This window comes from Stomoxys calcitrans, chromosome 5 (assembly GCF_963082655.1).
Source record: "Stomoxys calcitrans chromosome 5, idStoCalc2.1, whole genome shotgun sequence".
NCBI classification, from domain to species: Eukaryota; Metazoa; Arthropoda; class Insecta; order Diptera; family Muscidae; genus Stomoxys; species Stomoxys calcitrans.
Window position 1 is genome coordinate 139,268,915 of NC_081556.1, and position 22,004 is coordinate 139,290,918.

Genomic DNA, 22,004 nt, shown 5'->3' on the forward strand with positions numbered 1-22,004 from the left:
GCTGTCATGTAAGCAGATCTCTCAATTTAAAATCTTGGGCCCATAAAAGGCATTTACAATCCGATTTAGCTGAAGTTTGACACAGTGACTTATGTTCGGCTTTTCGATATCCGTGTTGTTTATGATTCAGATCGGTCTATATTTGAATAAGGCTACAAAAAAGACCAATATTTTGATCTACAAAATTGAACATTGACTTGTACTTATTAGACCACTCAATATCCGTGTTGAATTTGATCCAAATTGGACCATATTTCGATATAGTTGTTATTATGACGAAAGGTGGTTTACATACATACCCGAGGTGGTAGGTATCCAAAGTTCGGCCCGGCGGAACTTTACGCCTTTTTACTTATTTTACTTCGAAATCTATCATATAAAAAAAATAATCGCGAAACCGAACTTAATATAAATATCCTAATATTCATGAACAAAGCATGAAACTAGAGGCCGAATTGCTAGCATTCTCAGATTGCCAGAGCGGGGGTCGTGGGTTCGATTCCCACCAGAGACCTGTGATATCACAATGGACTTAAAATTGTCTAATGGTGATTTCGATTGTGTAAAAAAGTGTAGCATTTTTTCAAAATGTCGCAATGTAATCGAAATTTTATAATCGTTTATCCAAAAAAAACGTAACCCCACCACCAAGTGTAGTTTTCGTTAGTAATGGCACAGAGAGTGGAAAATTTTCCTACACCGTGCCAAGTCTACGGTGTAAAATGTCGCACTTTAAGCGATATCTTAATCAAAAGAACGGCGTTCACTGATTATTATAGAAGACAAATTTGTTTCAATGTTTGGAAAAAAGCGGCAAAATACTAAAAAGAAATATATAATGATGGAAAAATCGAATATTAGATGCATTGCTAGAAAGTTCTTCATCCAAAGACGAGAATGCGATTTTTTCCGTATTATTTTGTCGAAATAACAACATATGGACATATGAACATGTTGGATTGAAAATGCAAAAGTGTAACTATGTATATGAGAGGGTTGAAGTGACATTTGCAAAATTTGGTCCCGTATTAGTGTAACATTTTTTTCAGAATTGAAATCACCATAAGTGAGTCTGTAAAGGAATGTCATTCCTAACTAACCTTACCTAAGTACAAAAGTAAGGGTCTACAGTTTCATTGGCGACGACGGAATCGATATCACTATAAGTGAGTCTGTAAAGGAATATCATTCCGAACTAACCTAACCTAAGTACAAAAGTAAGGGTCTACAGTTTCATTGGCGACGACGGAATCGAAATCACCATAAATGAGTCTATAAAGGAATGTCATTTCTACCTAATCTAACCTAAGTACAAAACAAAGGGTCTACAGTTTCATGGGCGACGACGGATATAACACACAATGGCCATACGAACCAATATAATTCACAATGGCCCTATATAATTCACAATAGTAACGACGATTACGGCCAATCATCGAAACGCATTCCTTCCTCATTTGTGTGAGGAATGTCGTGATCTGGCAATTTCTGTTTCTTCAACTCATAGAAATATTATTTCTTGAGAGTTTCGGCTCCATCAACCTTCCTTTGAAATAATTAATGCAAGGAACGAGTGAAAAACACGTTTATATATAAATCTGAATTTAAATGTTAAGAATTATGAATAATTGGCACATTTGATTGAAAAAAAATTTTTAATATTTTTATAGAAAAATATAATAATGTGTGTTATTGTAGACTTTAAACTTTTTTAATTTTCCAGTTGTTTCGGCTTCAGGTCCATAATTAAAAGACACAAAAATGTTCTGGAGATATTAATATAGTTGAAGTTGTGAAAAGAAGTCGACTTTCACTTTAGACAGAAAGCCCTCAAAAGAAAAAGTTGACTCATTTTCACAAGTTCAACAATTTTAATATCTCCAGAAGATGATTGACTTCCTCAATCGAAATGTCAAAGACATTTTAAAGTTAAAAGCATTTCTGCGTCTTTTATAGGAACCAAACCAACTGGAAAATTTATTGAAAATTGTTAAAAGTTATACATAAAAATGAGAAATATTAAATTTTAGAAATCTTTTTCAAAGGAAAAGTAATTTTTCTACATGGATGTCTTGTCCACTCTTACACCAGGTGGAAGTTCAAAATTGAAAACCTGAACACTTTAAGCACTTAGCAATAAAATCCGTTGGCTTCTTAAGAACACCACAAGATCACCACAATAATATGATATGGGATACACTGTACACTTCTAAAAACCAACCACTAACCTTCACCTACCTTTCCTATATTTCTATCCACCACCCACTATTTTAATTAAAATGCTTGATTTAATTTGATTTTTTTTTTTACACATAATACCCTTTATAACAAATATTGCTTGAGTTTTATTAAAATTTAATTTTTGTTACTATAACCACCCACTCTACTTGAATTGCATTTATAAGCTTTGGTTAATGGCCTGTAATTTCTTATGATAGTTGTACAATATTACAAACTTAACATTGAATGCTTCTTCTTTGCTTATAATAATGGAATATACAAATTAATATTGATTATCATTATTGTCTTCCATTTCATTACTTTCTTTATCTTTCTCCACTATTTACCATTAAAACAAAATAATCCTAAAATGCTTACGCTTTTAACCAAACAATTGAAAACATGGATCAAATTTGGCAAAAAATTTTATTTAAACAAAATTTCAAAATATTACTGTCATCATCATCATCATTATCTACGCGTCACCCTCATCACGTTATCAATGGGGCTACATTACCTACCCATCCAACCACCATTATTGTAGGGGAGCAAATATGTAGCCTTAGCCGATTATGTGGCCGTGGGTCATTCCGAGGTATCGATGCGTGAAGGCGACACAGTTGAATTGCTTAAGGTGGGCTGCGCCGGTTGGTGGTATGTGCGAATCTTAGGTAATTGTCATTAATTTTCTTTTCAGCTAATTTTTTGCTTGCTCTACCTTTTAGAAAATAGATATAAGATATTTATAAAAGTTTTCGAATATTTGTTTGTCAACTTAAGATTATAAGTTGTAGTGTCGATAAATAATCTTCAAAAATTTGAATGAAGTCGATATAATACTTACAAGGCCTATTCCCCCTTATTACGGTTGTCAAAGAAGTAGTCGAATTTCGGCAATTTTTAAAACTAGCTGAGCCCGGCCCGTTTCGCTGCGCCTTCATTTACACCACTTAAAATATATGTTTCTTATTCTTACTCTAAAATTTTGAGGGTTGTGCGCCACACCCCATCTACTACTTTATCTCAAATGTGAATGACGCACTGCACTCAAAAGTATTTGTCATTTGATCCCCCATTGTTTTAATGGGCCAAATTTTTTTTTCAATCAAGCAACACGCAGGGGATGTCCCCTTTATCTGCAGTGCATTGCGTTGGAGATTGGATAATTATGAATAGGAGGGGGAAAAGAGGGAGTAGTATTTATTGACATTTGCTTTGAAGTTCTGGAATTTCTGAAAAAAAACCTATGGGAGGCGATTTTAGGAGGTAAAGCACCACCTAGGTTCTTGCACACAAAGTTAAATGTCATATGTGTAATCTGCTCCCAAATACCTTTCATTTGAGTCTCATAAAGCTATGATGAAGCTATCTTCCCGTTTGGGGGGCTTTTGCGCATGGAACGATCCCCAATTAATTGGACATAATTTTTTATGTCATATTCCTAGTCTACTCCCGAAAACCTTTCATTTGTGTCCTAAATTGAAATATACGTCCAATATATCTGTTTGGGGGTAGTTTTGGGGTTGGGCGACCCCTTGGGTACTTGAACCTAATTTTTAATAACATATTTGTATTCTACTCTCCAAGGCCTTTCATTTGATACCCATATTGTCCTTATAGGTACTCTTTTGATTTTGGATGGTCTTTTGGGGTAACGGGAGAGGGTACGCCCCCTTCCGATATCAACGAATTATAAAGCCCTTTCCTCCTTCCTGACCATATTCGTAATCTACTCCCGAATACCCTCCATTTGAGTCCCATATTGACATGATCATCGTCCAAAATGCCTATTTTAGGAGGTTTTGGGACTGGGACGGCCCCCCAGTTACTTGGATCCAATTTTTAATGTCATATTCGTTATCTACTCCCGAATGCCTACCATTTGAGTACCATATTGTCTCGATCGGTACATTTTTATTTTTGGGTGATACTTTTTGGGTAAGGGGGAAAGTCCGCCCCCTTCGGATATCAAAAAACTATATAGCCTATTGTTCCTTCCAGACCACTCCCCACAATCTGTGAAAATTTCAAGAAAATCGATTCAGCCGTTTTTGAGTCTATAAGGAACAAACAAACTTACCTACCCACAAACAAACAAACTCGAATGGATTTTTATACCCTCCACCATAGAATGGGGTATACTTATTTCGTCTATCAGTTTGTAACACATCGAAATATTGATCTGATACCCAAAAAGTAATATATTCTTGATCGTCTTGACATTGTAAGTCGATCTAGTCATGTCTGTAAGTCTATCTGTCGAAAGTAGGCAAACTTTCGAAGGAGTAAAGCTAGATGCTTGAAATTTTGAATAAATACTTCTTATTTTTTCATGTCTGTTGGGATTGTAAGTGGGCCATATCGGTCCATGGTTTGGTATAGATTCCATATTAACCGATATCGTATCTTCTTGAGCCTCTAGAGGGCGCAATTCTTATTCGATTTGGTTAAAATTTTGCCCCCATTAAAACCGTTAGAAATTTAAATTTTTGGCTGATTTGGCAATGAAATACAAATGAGCTATTCAACTAAGTTTATGCGTGAACACATTAGCAGAATCCATGGTGGTGGTGTGCCAAGATTCGGGCACTCCGAACTTAGCACGTTTTTTTCGTTTGTTTCAAGATAAACTGTTCACTGTTGTTAAAACCACTTATCAACCAAGTCTAACTTAGCCAATTGAGGCAATAAGAAGTAAAAACGTGTTAAGTTCGGCCGGGCCAAATCATGGGTACTCACCACCATGAATGCCGATTATTTACTTGGTTTGTATTTGAATTATTTTGATCTTAAGAAGGCAACTCTTGCCCTATACACCTGCAAGAGAAACATTGGCAAAAGTTGGGGGTTAAGACCGCGTGTCAAGCATTGGGTATATACTGCAGTTGTCAGACCTATAATGCTATATGATGTTCTGGTCTGGTGGACGGCGCTTCAAAAGTCCTCCTATGTACTTAACCGGATGGCTTGTTTGTGCATCACAGCCGCGTTGAGGACGACACCATCTGTTGCATTGAATTTAATGCAACATCTTTTGCCTCTGGGCATTGTGGCTAGACAAATTGCAGCGACCACTACCGTGAGGTTAAAGGAGCTTTCTCATTGGTCATGTGGCGGCTACGGACACTGTGTTATCCTTGATACAATATCCGATGTTCTAGGCAGTGTGGATTGCACTCTACCTGAGCCGCTTTTGGATAAAAAGTACTGTACCACAATTCCTGATGGAACCGATTGAAGCTACGATATCCCTGGCAACAGAAGTTACATAGACTTCTATACGGATGGTTCCAAACTAAACGACCAGGAGGGCTTTGGGGTGTACCCTAAAGATCTAAAACTGGTCATATCGAAAAGATTACCCGACCACTGCAGTGTATATCAATCGGACATTCTTGCAATTAAGGAAGTGGTGGAATAGCTAAGATATAATGTCATAACGACGATTGGCATAAATATCTTTTCAGACAGCCATTTTGAAGAAAAATTGATCGATAATATCATCATCCCACAAACCACACCAAACTGTCGTTCTTTTGAGTTCCATCGGTAACTTTTGTACGCCATGTGACAGTTCTTCATATCAAATGCTACAGGTTTGCTTGTTTAGGTTTTAACATAATTTTTCGATAAAGCGGAGGATTTTGTCTTTTTTCATAGAGGACGAGTTTTGATAATAAATTTCAACGATTTGTAGTCTTTGCTCGTTTATTTAGTTTCTCCACGATGAAATTGCAGAGTATACTGAACACTTTGCACTTTGGCAGATGACGATTGGCAAAGATGATGTTGTGCACAAAAATCTTTTTTTTTTTGTCTTCGATGCGTAAGGTAGCAGGTCTCTTATCATCTAGAGGTAACCTAGAGACAATAACATTCGACGATTTGAAATGGCAGAGTATAGTGAACACTTTTCACTTTCACATAATTCACCCTTTACTAGTCTTTGTCCCTTTACTTTTGCGTAAGATAGCTAGATACATTCTAGATATAAAGGCGTTGTCATGCAACTCCAATCTCGCAGTAAGCTTGTTTATGAATCTCATTTTAACTTCCACCGCCTGAGTTCCACTTCATTCAGAATAATGATCGACATATAATCACTTCTACCCTTTGTCTGATTGTCCATCTAGTGTAAACACACTGTTCAGCGTCATCAATGTCTCTGCGATTACATTTGAAATTACATTGCAAATGTTTTTTGCCCATTATTTGAAAATATGAAGAGTATCGTTTTTATATCCAGTATATATTCTTGATCAGCGTAAAAATCTAAGATGATATAGCCATGTCCGTCCGTCTGTCTGTTGAAATCACGCTACAGTCTTTAAAAATAGTGATATTGAGCTGAAACTTTGCACAGATTCTTTTTTTTTTTTGTCCATAAGCAGGTTAAGTTCGAAGATGGGATATATCGGACTATATCTTGATATAGCCCCCATATAGACCGATTGGCCGATTTAGGGTCTTAGGCCCATAAAAGCCACATTTATTATCCGATTTTGCTGAAATTCGGACAGTGAGTTGTGTTAGGCTTTCCGACATCCTTCTTCAATTTGGCCCAGATCGGTCCAGATTTTCATATAGCTGCCATATAGACCGATCCGCCGATTTAGGGTCTTAGGCCCATAAAAGCCACATTTATTATCCGATTTTGCTGAAATTTATGACAATGAGTTGTGTTAGGCCCTTCGATATCTTTCTTCAATTTGGCCCAGATCGGTCCAGATTTGGATATAGCAGCCATATAGGCCGATCTCTTGATTTAAGGTCTGGCGAACATAAGAGGCACATTTATTGTCCGATTACGCCAAAATTTGAGACACTGAGTTGCGTTAGGCACCTTGATATCTTTCTGCAATTAGGCCTCGATCGGTCCAGATTTGGATAAAGCTGGCATATAGACCGATCTCTTGATTTAAGGTCTGGCGCCCATAAAAGCCACATGTATTATCCGATTTTGCTGAAATTTGGGACAGTGAGTTGAGTCAGGCCCCTTAACATATTTCTGCACTTTGGCCCAGATCGATCCAGATTTGGATATAGCTGCCATATAGACCGATCCCTCGATTTAAGGTTTTGGGCCCATTAAAAGCGCAATCATTGTCCGATTTTGGCAAAATTTGGAGCAGTGAGTTGCGTTAGGCCCCTTGATATTTTTCTGCAATTTGGCGCAGATCGATCCAGATTTGGATATAGCTTCCATTAGACCGCTCTCTCTGACCCAGACCGGTCCAGATTTGAATTTAGCTGCATTATGGACCGATCTCTCGATTTAAGGTTTTGGACCGATAAAAGACGCATTTATAGTCCGATGTCGCCGAAATTTCAGACAGTGAGTTGTATTAGGCTCATCGACATTCTTCTTCAATTTGGCTCAGATCAATACAGATTTGGATATCGACCGATCTCTCGATTTTAGGTTTTGGGCCCATAAAATGTACATTTATAGTCCGATATCGCACACATTTGGGACAGTGAGTTGTGTTAGGCTCTTCGACATTGTTCTTCAATTTGGCGCAGATCGGTACAGATTTGAATATAGCTGCCATGTAGACCTATCTCTCGATTTAAGGTTTTGGGCCCATAAAAGACGTATTTATTGTCCAATGTCGCTGAAATTTCGGACAGTGAGTTGTGTAACGGTCTTCGACATCCTTCTTCAATTTGGCCCAGATCGGTCCAGATTTTAATATAGCTGCCATATATACCGATCTCTCGATTTAAGGTTTTGGGGCCATAAGGGGCGCATTTATTTTCCGATTTCGCAGAAATTCGGGACAGTTAGTTGTGTTAGGCTATGCGACATTTTTCTACAACTTGGCCCAAATTGGTCCAGATTTGAATATAGCTGCCTTATAGACCGATCTCTCGTTTTAAAGTCTTGGCCCCATAAAAGGTGTATTTGTTGTCCAAATTAGCCGAAATTTCGGACAGTAAGTTGTGTTATGCTCTTCGACATTTTTCTGCAACTTGGCCCAAATTGGTCCATATTTGGATATAGCTGCCATATAGACCGATCTCTCATTTTAAAGTCTTGGCCCCATAAAAGGCACATTTATAATCCGATTTCGCCGAAATTTGACACAATGACTTATGTTAGGCTTTACGACATCCGTATGGTGTATGGTTCAGATAGGTCTATACATGGATATGGCTATCAAAAAAACCAATATTTGTTCTACAAAATTGAACATGTACTTCTTAGACCACTCAATATCCATGTCGAATTTGTTCCAAATCGGGTCATATTTCGATATATCTGCTATAGGGGCATAAATTATGAATTTTTCAACGGATTATGACGAAAGGTGGTTCACATATATACCCGAGGTAGTGGGTATTCAAAGTTCGGCCCGGCCGATCTTAACTCTTTTTTACTTGTTCTTAACTAAATAACTCACCCTCTAATTAACAGAATGTCATAACATTTAAACAACTGTCTTTGGAAGAAAGCTGAGTTCGCAAAAAATGTATGTTTGGAACTTGAATTTGAGTCCATGTGTTGTTGAGTTTTTTCATAGGGTGGATAAATACATAATAACAGAATTGCCGATTGCGACTCTTAAAGTAAATTTAGAATAAATAAGCTGCTATGATGCGTTTAATTTTATCCTTATTACAGTTAACCTTTTATTAATCTTTTTGAACCTTATTTCTCCTTATACAGATACCAATGCAGAAGGTTGGACCCCAGCCGCGTACCTGGAATCGATCAATCGAAAATCTTCTCGATCATCTAGTCGGAATCAAGAACGCCTAAATCTACAACAAAAAGTGAACGAATAGGGAGAGACAACAAACTCCAAACCAGTTGAAAACGAGAAAGCAACCAAACAAACAACACCAAACCAAAAAATCAAAACAACAAAATAAAATTTAATAATAATTATGTGGATTGTGAGAAAGCATAATCGTATAAATTATTAAACTATTTAAAACTTAAAACTATTAACTCTATTGTCTATACAATATAACCATTAAACTATCCACACATACATACAAACCTATAAAAGTTCAATTGCAAACATGCCTCTATACATTTGCGATATGACTACTTGCACGCATGCGCTTTAAATGGGATTTCATTTTTGTTCATTGGGAAACGAAACAATGATATTGGGCACCAAAATCTCTTATTCTATGAACTTCTAGGCCTTGTCTTAACTAAATGTATTTACCCTCTTTTGGAAATCTCTTGGTGGTAAGAAACCCTTATTTAATATGTCGAACAAAACAGCTAAAATTCTTAATAAGAAGTTTTTTTAAGTGAAGAACGGCCAAAAAAGATGGAATATTATGGAATAATATGAATATTAAAAAGTTTGAATCTCTCTAAACCCCATAAAGATTTCTCAATCGAAATTTTTTCTAAAGCTTTTCAAAACGGATAAACCAAATTAGCCTAACTATACTTAGACTCCTCTTTCTCCTTCTACGATTGTAAGGTAAAGAAAAATCAAAATTAATTTATACATCATAAATGATATGGAATATGAGATTAAGAAAATGAATGAAGTAAAACTAAAGTAACAATAATACAATTTTGTAAAATTAAGCCAATAATTACTTTTTATAAGTTTTAGAGTGTAGCTTACTATTTTGGGTGTTGTTAGAATTATAGTTTTTATATATTTTTTAATTGGCGATCAGAAGATAAGATCAAAGTTTTGGAAGAGTGAATCATACAACATCTTCAGATTTGGTGGTAACTGAATATCTGTGAATATCCCTGATTTTTATTCAGCCCAATTCTGAAAATTCCCCGGGAATAAACTCTCAGGGAAATAATTTCTCCCTCGAATAAAATCCTCCTATTCTGATTGAATGGGGGAGAGAAAAAATTTGGGAGAGGGAATTTCGAATTTTCGAAAACAGATGTTTTCCTTCAGCTGTTTTATTTTGGCTAAAAAATCTTATTACTATTTTTTGGAAAAAAAGAAGATATAGACCGATCTCTGGGGCCCATGAAAGGCGCATTTATTGCCCGATTCCGCCGAAATATGGGACAGATAGTTGTGTTAGCCCCTTCGAAAGCCCTCTTCAATTTGCCCCAGATCGGTTTAGATTTGGATATAGCTGTCATATAGACCGATCTCTTGATTTAAGGTCTTGGGCCCATAAAAGTAGCATTTATTCTCCGATTTCGCGGAAATTTGGGACAGTGGGCTACGTTAGGCTCTTCAATAACTTTCTGCAATTTGTCCCAGATCGGTCGGACTTGAATATAACTGCCATATAGACCGGTCTCTCGATTTAAGGTTTTGGACCCCTAAAAGGCGCATTTATTATCCGATTTCGCCAAAATATGGGACAGGGAGTTGTGTTAGGCCCTTCGATAGCCCTCTTCAATTTGGCTCAGATCGGTTCAGATTTGGATATAGCTGCCATATAGAGTGTTCTCTCGATATAAGGTTTTGGACCCACAAAAAGGTGCATTTATTGTCCGATTTCGCTGAAATTTGGGACAGTGAGTTGTGTAACAGTCTTCGACATTCTTCTTCAATTTGGCTCAGATCGGTTCAGATTTGGATATAGCTGACATATAAAGTGATCTCTAGATTTAAGGTTTTGGGCCCATAAAAGGCGCATTCATTGCCCGATTTCGCCGAAATTTGGGACAGTGGGCTACGTTTGGCTCTTCAATAACTTTCTGCAATTTGTCCCAGATCGGTCGGACTTGAATATAACTGCCATATAGACCGGTCTCTCGATTTAAGGTTTTGGACCCGATCCGATTGGATCCGATTTCGCCAAAATATGGGACAGGGAGTTGTGTTAGGCCCTTCGATAGCCCTCTTCAATTTGGCTCAGATCGGTTCAGATTTGGATATAGCTGCCATATAGAGTGTTCTCTCGATATAAGGTTTTGGACCCACAAAAAGGTGCATTTATTGTCCGATTTCGCTGAAATTTGGGACAGTGAGTTGTGTAAGAGTCTTCGACATTCTTCTTCAATTTGGCTCGGATCGGTTCAGATTTGGATATAGCTGACATATAGAGTGATCTCTAGATTTAAGGTCTTGGGCCCATAAAAGGCGCATTTAATGCCCGATTTCGCGAAATTTGGGACAGTGGGCTACGTAAGGCTCTTCAACAACTTTCTGTAATTTGTCCCAGATCGATTAAGATTTCGATATAGCTGCCATATAGACCGATCTCTCGATTTAAGGTTTTGGACCCCTAAAAGGCGCATTTATTATCCGATTTCGATGAAATTTGGGACAGTGAGCTACGTTAGGCTCTGCAACAACTTTTTGCAATTTGTCCCAGATCGGTTCGGATTTGGATATAGCTGCCATACAGACCGATCTCTCGATTTAAGGTCTTGGACCCATAAAAGGCGCATTTATTTTCCGATTTCGTCAAAATTCGGGAGTTGTCTTAGGCTCTTCGACATTTTTCTGCAACTTGGCCCAAATCGGTCCAGATTTGGATATGGCTGCCATATAAACCGATCTTTCGATTTAAAGTCTTGGCCTCATAAAAGGCGCATTTATTGTCCAATTTAGCCGAAATTTCGGACAGTGAGTTGTGTTAGGCTCTTCAACATCCCTCTTCAATTTGGCTCAAATCGGTTCAGATTTGAATATAGCTGCCATATAGACCGATCTCTCGTTTTAAAGTCTTGACCCCATAAAAGGACCATTAATAATCCGATTTTGCTGAAATTTGAAAATGTGACTTATGTTAGGTTTTTCGACATCCGTATCGTATATGGTTCATAACGGTCTATATTTGGATATGGCTACCAAAAAGACCAATATTTTGTTCTACAAAATTCAACAATGACTTGTCCTTATTATACCACTCAATATCCGTGTCGAATTTGGTCCAAATCGTACCATAGTCCAATAAATCTGCTATGTGAGCATAAATTATGCATTTTTCACTGGATTATGATGAAAGGTGGTCTACATATATACCCGAGGTGATGGGTGAGTGGTTAGACCACTCAATATCCGTGTCGAATTTGGTCCAAATCGGACCATATTCCAATAAATCTACTATAGGGGCATAAATTATGCATTTTTCACCGGATTATGATGAAAGGTGGTCTACATATATACCCGAGGTGATGGTTATCCAAAGTTCGGCCCGGCCAAACTTAGCGCCTTTTTACTTGCTTACCTTTATGGCAGCCTACAAACATAAACCAATTATTTTCATTTGGGGATAAGTACAAAGGGGGAACGCCCCATCCCAAACGGGCATATAGAGTAATCGGTACAATATTGTATTAAAATGAAAGGTTTATTTAAGTAGAATACAAATCTGATATAAAAATTGGGGGCCAAATGACAGGTGACTCTCCCAAACATAAGCATCCCACATAAGCTACCATAGGTGCACTCTGTGCATAACTCCTACTTTTTACATTAGATGCGTATTCCACTCCCAAATATATTTCATGTAAATCCCATATTGTACCGAATGGTCTTTTGGAGGATTTTTAGGATGGGGCGTTCCCCTTAGGTCTAAGTAATTTTGTCAAAACTTTTATACAAATAAGCTTTGGTCCATATCTTCTAATCACCACCTTTTTTTATAACCTTTTTTACCTAATATCTGTGTATAAATCCCAAAATCATTCATTGATATTTGTTTGTTGAATATCAACTCGAACAGCATCAATTCATAGCAAGAACTTTTTTGTAAGCTACCGCTCAAAACGATGAAATAGGCTTTAAATATTAGTTTATAATTTAGCTAAACGGAGACAAAAACACAATCATAATAATTTAATTGGAAATTAGGTTGGTGGACAGGTACTTATTTTAAACATCCCCCTCATATCATCACCATCAAAACAACATCATAGACATCATCATCACACAATCATTAGCGAAACAAAGCACTAGGCGTTTTAAGCTAAGTAAGTTGAAAACGTTTCTAAGTGTCTACTACGTAGTTGTTATATAATTTTAGATAAAGACATTAAACCCCAAGAAACAAACAAAATATGGCTTTTTAAAAAGGCGCCTTTTTGTGTGTGTTTTTTACTTGTAATCAAAATACTTCAATAATTTTGTTCGTTAATTTTTTTTTTTTTAATTTTCTATTGTTTTGTAGACCTAAGTTATTGATACAAAATATTTGTAGACGCATACACAACTGTATTTATATTTATGTATATGTATTTAATCACAACCACAACATCACAAAGGTTTGTAAATTGTAATAATATTTTGCTAAGTAACTAATATATATCTATATCGATTAAAATTATTTATATACATTTGCGAAAACAAAACAAAACCAAACATATGTCGAATTAAGTGAAATATCCTGTAAAACCAAACTACGAAATGAACAAAACAAAACAGAAAAACACCCGAAATCATCATCTGCCCCCAAACAACAAATAGCATTAAAAGTATTTATGAAGTCATCATTGGTAAAGCGAAAAATAAAAGCGGAAATAATAAAAATTGAATATATGGAAAACTTAACAATTGTGGAATTTTTTCTCTTACTAAATTAAAAAAAAACATGTAAGTAAGTTATATAAATAAAGAAAAACAACAACAACAAAACAAAAGGCGTTAAGTTCGGCCGGGTCGAACTTTGGATACCCACTGCCTCAGGTACATATGTAAACCACCTTTCATCAAAATCCGGTGATCCCATAGCAGTTATATCGAAATATGTTCCGATTTTGACCAAATACTAATAAGTATAAGTCATTGTTCAATTGTGTATAACAAAATATTGGTCTTTTTAGTAGGTATATCTAAAAATAAACCGATCTGAACCATATACAACATGGATGTTGAAAAGCCTAACATAAGTCACTGTGTCAAATTTCGGTTAAATCGGATTATAAATGCGACTTTTTTTTGGGCCAAAATTGTAAATCGAGATATCGGTCTATATGGCAGCTATATCCAAATCTGGACCGATCTGAGTCAAATTAAAGAAGGATGTCGAAGGGCCTAACACAACTCACTCTCCCAAATTTCAGCAAAATCGGTCAATAAATGTGGCTTTTATAAGCCCAAGACCCTAAATCGGAGGATCGGTCTATATGGCAGCTATATCCAAATCTGGACGGATCTGGGCCAAATTGACGAAGAATGGCGAAGGGCCTAACACAACTCACTGTCCCATATTTCAACGAAATCGGTTAATAAATGTGGCTTTTATGAGCCCAAGACCCTAAATCGGAGGATCGGTCTATATGGCAGCTATATCCAAATCTGAACGGATCTGGGCCAAATTGACGAAAGATGGCGAAGGGCCTAACACAACTCACTATCCCAAATTTCAGCAAAATCGGATAATAAATGTAGCTTTATGCGGCATTTATGGGTCCAAGATCATAAATCGGAGGATCGGTCTATATGGCAGCTATATCCAAATCTCGACCGATCTTGGCCAAATTTACGAAGGATGTCGAAGGGCCTAACACAACTCACTGTCCCAAATTTCAGCAAAATCGGATAATTAATGTGGTTTTTATTGGCCAAAGACCCTAAATCGACGGATCGGTCTATATGAGGGCTATATCAAGATATAGTCCGATATAGCCTATCTTCGAACTTACCCTGCTTATGGACAAAAAAAAGATTCTGTGCAAAGTTTCAGCTCAATATCTCTACTTTTAAAGACTGTAGCGTGATTTCAACAGGCAGACGGACGGACATGTCTAGATCGTCTTAGATTTTTACGCTGATCAAGAATATATATACTTTATAAGGCCGGAAATGGATATTTCGATGTGTTGCAAAAGGAATGACAAAATGAATATACCCCCATCCTTCGGTGGTGGGTATAAACATAAACAAATGTGAAAAATTTAATTTGGAATTTTTTTTTTTTATTTAGGATTCGACGAATTTTATGAGAAATTACAATTGACAAAATCTTCTTCTTATATTGGGTTGCCCAAAAAGTAATTGCGGATTTTTTAAAAGAAAGTAAAAGCATTTTTAATAAAGCTTAGAATGAACTTTAATCAAATATACTTTTTTACACTTTTTTGTAAAGCAAGCTAAAAGTAACAGCTGATAAATGACAGAAGAAAGAATGCAATTAGAGAGTCACAAGCTGTGAAAAAATTTGTCAACGCCGACTATATGAAAAATCCGCAATTACTTTTTGGGCAACCCAATATATAAAAATCAATTTGTTTCTCGGTTTGTTTGTTTGTTCCGTATAGACTCTAAAACGGCTGAGCCGATTACCTTGAAATTTTCACACATTGTGTAGATTAGTCTGGAAGAAAACATAGGCTATATAATTTTTTGATATCGCGAGGGGGGCGAACCCTCTCCCTTACCCCAAAAGTACTACCCAAAAATAAAAGTGAACCGATCGGGACAATATGGGATTCAAATGAAAGGTATTCAAGAGTAGAATACGAATTTCATAATAAAAGTTGGGCCCAAGTACCTGGGGGCCGCCCCAGCCCCAAAACCCCTTAAAATTGGTTTATTTGGCAATCATGACAATATGGGACTCAAATGAAAAGTATTCGGGAGTAGATTACGAATATGGCCAGGAAGGAAGAAAAACACCACCTAAAATCAAAAGGGACCGATAAGAACAATATGGGTATTAAATGAAAAGTATGTAGGAGTCGGTTTGTTTGTTTGCTTGCTTGTGTGCTCCTTATAGGCTCAGAAACGGCTGAATCGACTTTCTTGAAATTTTCACAGATGGTGCATAATGATCCCGTGGTGAAAATAGGGTACTAAATTTTTTGATATTTGAAGGGGGCCGACCCTCCCCCTTATCCTAATTTTCTGAAACGCCAGGTCTCGGAAATGGGTGGTGCGATTTAAGCCAAATTTTGTGTGTTCTCTTATAGTAACCTAAAAAGAAAAATTCGGTATCCAAATCCCGCATGGGGTATCTAGGGGGGACGCCCCACCCCAAATATATATATGGACCAACCACAACAATATGGGACTCCAATGAAAGCTATTTAAGATTAGAAAATGTATCTGATATCCAATTGTCGAACTAAGTGTTTGGGGGACCACCCCAACCCCCAAAACACCCCTAAATCGGACATATTTAGCGACCATGGCAATATGGGACTCAAATGAAAGTTATTTGCGAGTAGAATACGAATCTGATATTAAAATATGCGACCAAGTGTTGATGGGGCCGCCCCTCCCTAAAAACACCCCCAAACAGGACTAATTTACTGACCATTGCAATATGGGGCCCAAATAGAATGTATTTGAGTGTAGAATACGAATATGATATCCAAATGTGTTTTGGAAACCGGCCCTTCCCAAAAACACCCCCCAAAGAGCACAAATTTACGAGCAATATGGAGCTCAAATGAAAGGTCTTTGGAAGGTCTTTGGAAGTACCTCACGAATCTGAATCTGGGTCAACCCACCCCATAACACCACCCAAATAGGAAGTATTTGCTGACCAATATGGGGCTCAAGTAAGAGATACTTTAGAGTAGAATACGAATCTGATATATATTTTCAGAGAAAGTCACTGAATGGCCGCCCCATCCCCCAAACCGGACATATTCGCCGACTATGCAAATATTGGGCGCAAATGAAAGGTATTTTGGAGAAGACCACGAAACTGATATCAACATTCGGTATTACAAATCTGGCTTACAAAATCATATCGATGTATAGGGGGTTACCCCCCCCCCCCCAAAAAAACGTCACAAATGGGCATATGACCAATCATGACCATATGGGACTCGGTTTGTTTGTTTGTTCCATAGAATCAAAAAAGAGCTGAAACGATTTTCTTAAAATTTTCACAGTGTAGGTTTGTCTGGAGGGAAACATAGGCTTTATGTTTCCTCCTCCCCCTTACCCCTAAGACGCCACCCAAAACCAAAAGTGGACGGATAGGCACAATATGGGTATCAAATAAAAGGTATTGGAGACTAGAAAATGAATAACGTATTAAAATTTGGGCCCAAGTACCCGATCTAAAAACTCCTCTAAACAGATATATTCGACGTTCATGTCAATACGGGACTCAAATAAAAAATATAAGGGAGTTGATTACAAAAATGGCATAAAAAAATTAGGTTCAAGCAATAGAAGGGCGCCCCACCCCCAAAAGGACATATTAGCCGGCCACTGGAGCACGAATTTGATATCCATATTTGACTCGAAATGTCTGAGGTACCATCCCTTCCCTAAATTTTTTTGCACTCTCACAGTCACCAAAAACAAAACATGGTTTCTATTGTTGTTGTTGTTGTAGCAATGTGTTGTACACTGAGGCGGCAGCCCTTGGCGATGAAAGACTCCATCGGGCCAATGCGGTACGTACAACCGGCTGCCATGGGTTTTATGCACCCGAATCCCCCTATTGTTGGGGTCGAGTGCCTCGAGGGCCGCCCAAAACCCGATAAATTGATATATAGACCAATCACGACAATATAGAGTTCAAACGAAAGGTGCTTGAGAGAATAAAACGAATTTGATATCCATGTATTTGGGGATCCGCCCCATCCCCAAAATACCTCCCTAATATATAAAAGCTATTTAGGGTGGAAATTGATTGATTTGGGGTCCACCCCTCTCTTAAACAGAACTTATTAACCGATCATGCCATTATGGGGCTCATATAAAATATACTTGAAAGTAGAGCACGAATGGCTACCCCACCCCTGAAAAACCCCTTATCCGGAAATATTTGCTAGTACGGTAATATAGGACTCAAAAGAATTCCGATTCAAATTTAAACTCAATGATAAGGGGCTTTTTTATGGCCGGGTCTGAATGGCGTTCCGCAGTGCGACACCTCTTTGGGGAGTATGACCATGCATGGCATGGTACCTCGCAAAATTCGCCAACATTAAGAGGGGATAACCACCGCCTTAAATTTTGTCCGATGTTCTCGCCAGGATTCAAACGCAGTCGTTCAGCGTCATAGGCGGACATAGGCTACAGTGACACGAATTCGATATCCACATTCAGGGCGAAGTATATCCACCCTAAAAAGATATTAGAGAGTTAAAGACGGCGCAGCGGAGCGTACCCGGTTCGGCTAGTTTTTTATAAAATTAAACTTCGATGACATTTTTTTTTTTTTTTTTTTTTGAAAATTATATTTTCTGTTAGGGTATTGTTGACCTGGTTTAAAATTCTTGTAATTTTGTTGTATTGTATCGGCTATAGGTCCATTAAAACACAAATATTTAAGGTTTTTTTCTTTTATTTTTCTCCAATATTTCGGTAGACTCCGTCTACCATTTTCAAGGCTAGTTGTATTTAAATAAAAAAAACAGAAAAACACAAATTTTAGTAAAAACGAATCACACAATAAAAACAGAAAAACAATAATTTTTAAGAAACTTTAATTCCTATTACATTTAATGAGTTGTTACACGAACTATTGTCTGTTGGCAACTAAATGTTCTCTTCTGCTGTGCTTGTTGACTGTGTGGCGGTATACCTTCGCGCAGCTTTCTATATCTTTCTTGAAATTCATTCTCTCGTCAGGCGGTAAGTCGATGATATGCAACATCTCGAGAGTGAATCTTCGTCTGTAATTATTCTCTTGAGCTAAGATGTCCACATCGTTGAGGTTTGGCTTATGACCAGTCAATGCACAGTGGGCTGCTAGTGCAGTTTTCTGCTCGATTGGTCTATTATTGGCTTTTTGGTCAGATTTATGTGCAGATAACCTAGTTTTCAATTTCGTCATGGTAGTGCCAATATATGCCATCGGGCATATATTGGACTTGTCGCCGTTACATCTAATTTTATATACCACGTTTGATTTTTCCTCATTTTTAATTTTACATTTTGTCTTGCTGAATAATTCATTCACAGTTTTGCCTGTTTTTAATGCGAGATGGTATTTGTCCTTGTCGTATAGATTTGATTTGCCAAATCTTTCGGAGAATCCTTGTATGTATGTTAGCGATTTATAAATTTTTCCTTTTGTAGGCTGCTCTCCGTCTATGATTTTTCCAAGACGTTCCTTGGCCTTGCCTAATAGTGAATTAATTGTCCAATTAGGGAAGTCGTTGGCTCTAAGAATTGCCTTTATTTTCCTCTCATTGTCAGGATGAAAGTCTGGATCACTAATGCTAAATACTCTTCTTATAAAATTCGTTGCTGTGTTTGTTATTACTCTCTTGTGGTGTTTAGAGTAAAAATTGATTAATCTTCCGGAAGCCGTCGATTTTTGATACCAATCTATTTTTAGCTGGTTGCCATGTCTATAAACTACCGAGTCCAAATAAGGTAGTTTGCCATCATATTCTTCTTCCTTCGTAAATTGGATGTAGTTGTTGAAGGAGTTCAGAGTCTTCAGCGTCTCTGCCACGTCTGATTTCTTCAAAATCGCGAAAATGTCGTCTACATATTTTGTCAATATCTTAGGTTTTCTTATTTTGTCAAATGTGTTATTGAGAAGTTCCTCCATTACGATGTCAGCAATAATGGGTGAAGCGGGTGATCCCATTGGCATTCCTCTAAGCTGTTCATACAACTTGTCATCGTATTTAAAATATCTGCTGTCCTTAATGCAGAATGTTAGAATTTCCTTGAAAATTTCCCTTGGAATATTGGTATATTTTTCAATCTCGTCCCATTTATTCTCAATTGTCTGGAGTGCTAAATTTATTGGAATACTTGGGAACAAGGACACCACGTCAAAAGATACTAAAACTTCGTCATTTTCTATGGTCATGTTCTTTATCTTAGCTTTAAAGTCCACTGCGTCTTTCACATTATATTTGGAATCCTTGGTGATATTTTTCAAAATATTCACTATGTACCTACATAGATGATAGGACGGCGCGTTTATTGATGAACATATTGGTCTCAACGGTGTACCTTCTTTATGGATCTTTGGGAGTCCATATATTCGAGGGGCCAATGCGGTCTTGCTGGTCAATTTATTCTTCTCCTGGATGCTGATAAGATTCAAGTTGTGAAGTTTATCCACCAATTTGTTGTTCCTTGTCTGTAGCCTAGATGTTGGGTCAATCTTTAAGCGCCTATACATACACATATCGTGTATTATTGCCTTCATTTTTTGCTCGTAGTCATCTTTGTACAAAGCCACTGTCTTTCCTCCCTTGTCTGCCGTTAAAATTAATAAATCCTCATTCTCCTTTAAATATTTTCTCGTTTGAGACACTGTGTCCACCACATATTTGTCTCTCATGCTCATCTTTGACTTTCGTAAGTGATCGTCTATCAATGTTGTAAGCTTGGTTCTTCCCATCTCCTGTTCCTCTCTATTCTCTATAGTTTGTACACACTCCTCTCCCTCTGCAATGACTTGCAAGAGTGGAAAGTTCTTGTTGGTGTGTGGGAGAGCGTGTTTCGGACCTAAAGAGAGAATCCATTGTACGTTCGTTGGTATCTCTCGCTCTGTTTTATTCACAAACCACACGTCGTTGCGTCTAATGTTGAGGGCCTTGTCTTGTCGTTGTGTGAGTGCCTGTAGTTTCTTTATGTGTGTTGTCTTGCTCTTGCTAACATTGCCCTTCCCTCCAAACATTTGGAAGTGACTTTCTCACTCCCTCCCAGAATTGTCACTTTTTAGATCCTTTTGTATGATAGTTTGTAGAGATTTCATGATTTACAACAACAAAATACATTACTGTCGGAATTCTTTCATTTATGTTTCGCTAATTAGTTTCTCATAATCAACTGTTATTGCTACAAATTTAAAAATAGATTTTTTGTTGTTGTTTTGGACGCTAACTCAAAAAAGCCCAAACAAGAGAATGTACATATGTTAACTTAGCCTTCTGTAATGAAGAAAGGCCGGTAGCACAGAGCGATAGCATAAGCCTCACAATCGTAAGGTTGGCTGTTCAAATCCCAGTCAGGGAAAATCATTGCAAATAAAATCTTCGATTATTAATCCTGATTTGGAAAAGAAATAAATTAGAAAGAGAAATAAAAATAAGCCTCACTCTAGAAGGTAAAAAAAAACATTAGCAAATAAAAATTTATTTTTATTAATGACGTTGATAATCGAATTTTGCACTTTTTTTAGTCCCTATTTAGTCACTCATGGGTATATATCGCCAAGTGGAACGTTTTCTCCCGTACCGAGACACTTATTAGAGTAAAAAATGATATCGCCTGAGATTGTTTTCAACTTCCGTGAGTGCAGATTTAGTGACTCGCACGATAGAAAATGTTTGGAGGGTTGTAGAGAGTAAGCTCACTGTCGAGGTATTGTAGGAAATCATCTTGAGTCAGTAGTTCTCCTAGCTTAGTCTTTGTATTCTCTACTTTCTCTTTAAAAGAGTGGATTTGCTTGTGTTTGTATTGTATTAGAAGTTTTAATACTTTCGTGTGAAAGTTGTGAATGTACCTGTGTAATGTTTTCTCAATATTTGGCGGGATTTTCTTGGTTTTGTGTGTTTGGAAGATGTTGTTAGTGTGTTTGGTTGCATTGATTATGAAGTTTGGTATGATGCCTGTTCTCTTACATTTTATTAAAAATGTTACAGATGTTTTGAGCTTGGCTATTTGTTTTTGGTGTTTCGAATATTGCTGGGCCGTTCTGTATGTGTGCTCATTGTACTTTTGTTTGATGTTTTTGTATATTGTCATCTTATTTGTTTTTATATTACGGCGTGCCTCCCGTTGATGTATACTCTGTTAGGGTATTGTTGACCTGGTTTAAAATTCTTGTAATTTTGTTGTATTGTATCGGCTATAGGTCCATTAAAACACAAATATTTAAGGTTTTGTGTTTGTGCAGAAGAGAACATTTAGTTGCCAACAGACAATAGTTCGTGTAACAACTCATTAAATGTAATAGGAATTAAAGTTTCTTAAAAATTATTGTTTTTCTGTTTTTATTGT

General features: G+C 37.1%; 1 protein-coding gene across 12 annotated transcripts in view; it reads left to right on the plus strand.

Annotated features, from left to right (window-relative positions):
• The window catches only part of LOC106089108 (guanine nucleotide exchange factor DBS), a 352,997-nt gene extending 343,418 nt beyond the window's left edge, over nt 1-9,579 (plus strand). For 9 of the 12 annotated variants that reach the window (XM_059370338.1, XM_059370337.1, XM_059370335.1 and 6 more), the window contains 2 exons: nt 2,765-2,891; nt 8,891-9,579. In XM_059370338.1, the coding sequence (XP_059226321.1) occupies nt 2,765-2,891; nt 8,891-9,009 (246 nt within the window). In that variant the 3' untranslated portion in view covers nt 9,010-9,579. Of the gene's footprint in view, nt 1-2,764; nt 2,892-8,890 lie in introns of those variants that run through there. The other 3 variants (XR_009398579.1, XR_009398580.1, XM_059370340.1) reach the window with 3 other exon arrangements.
• Nucleotides 9,580-22,004: the final 12,425 nt, after the last annotated feature.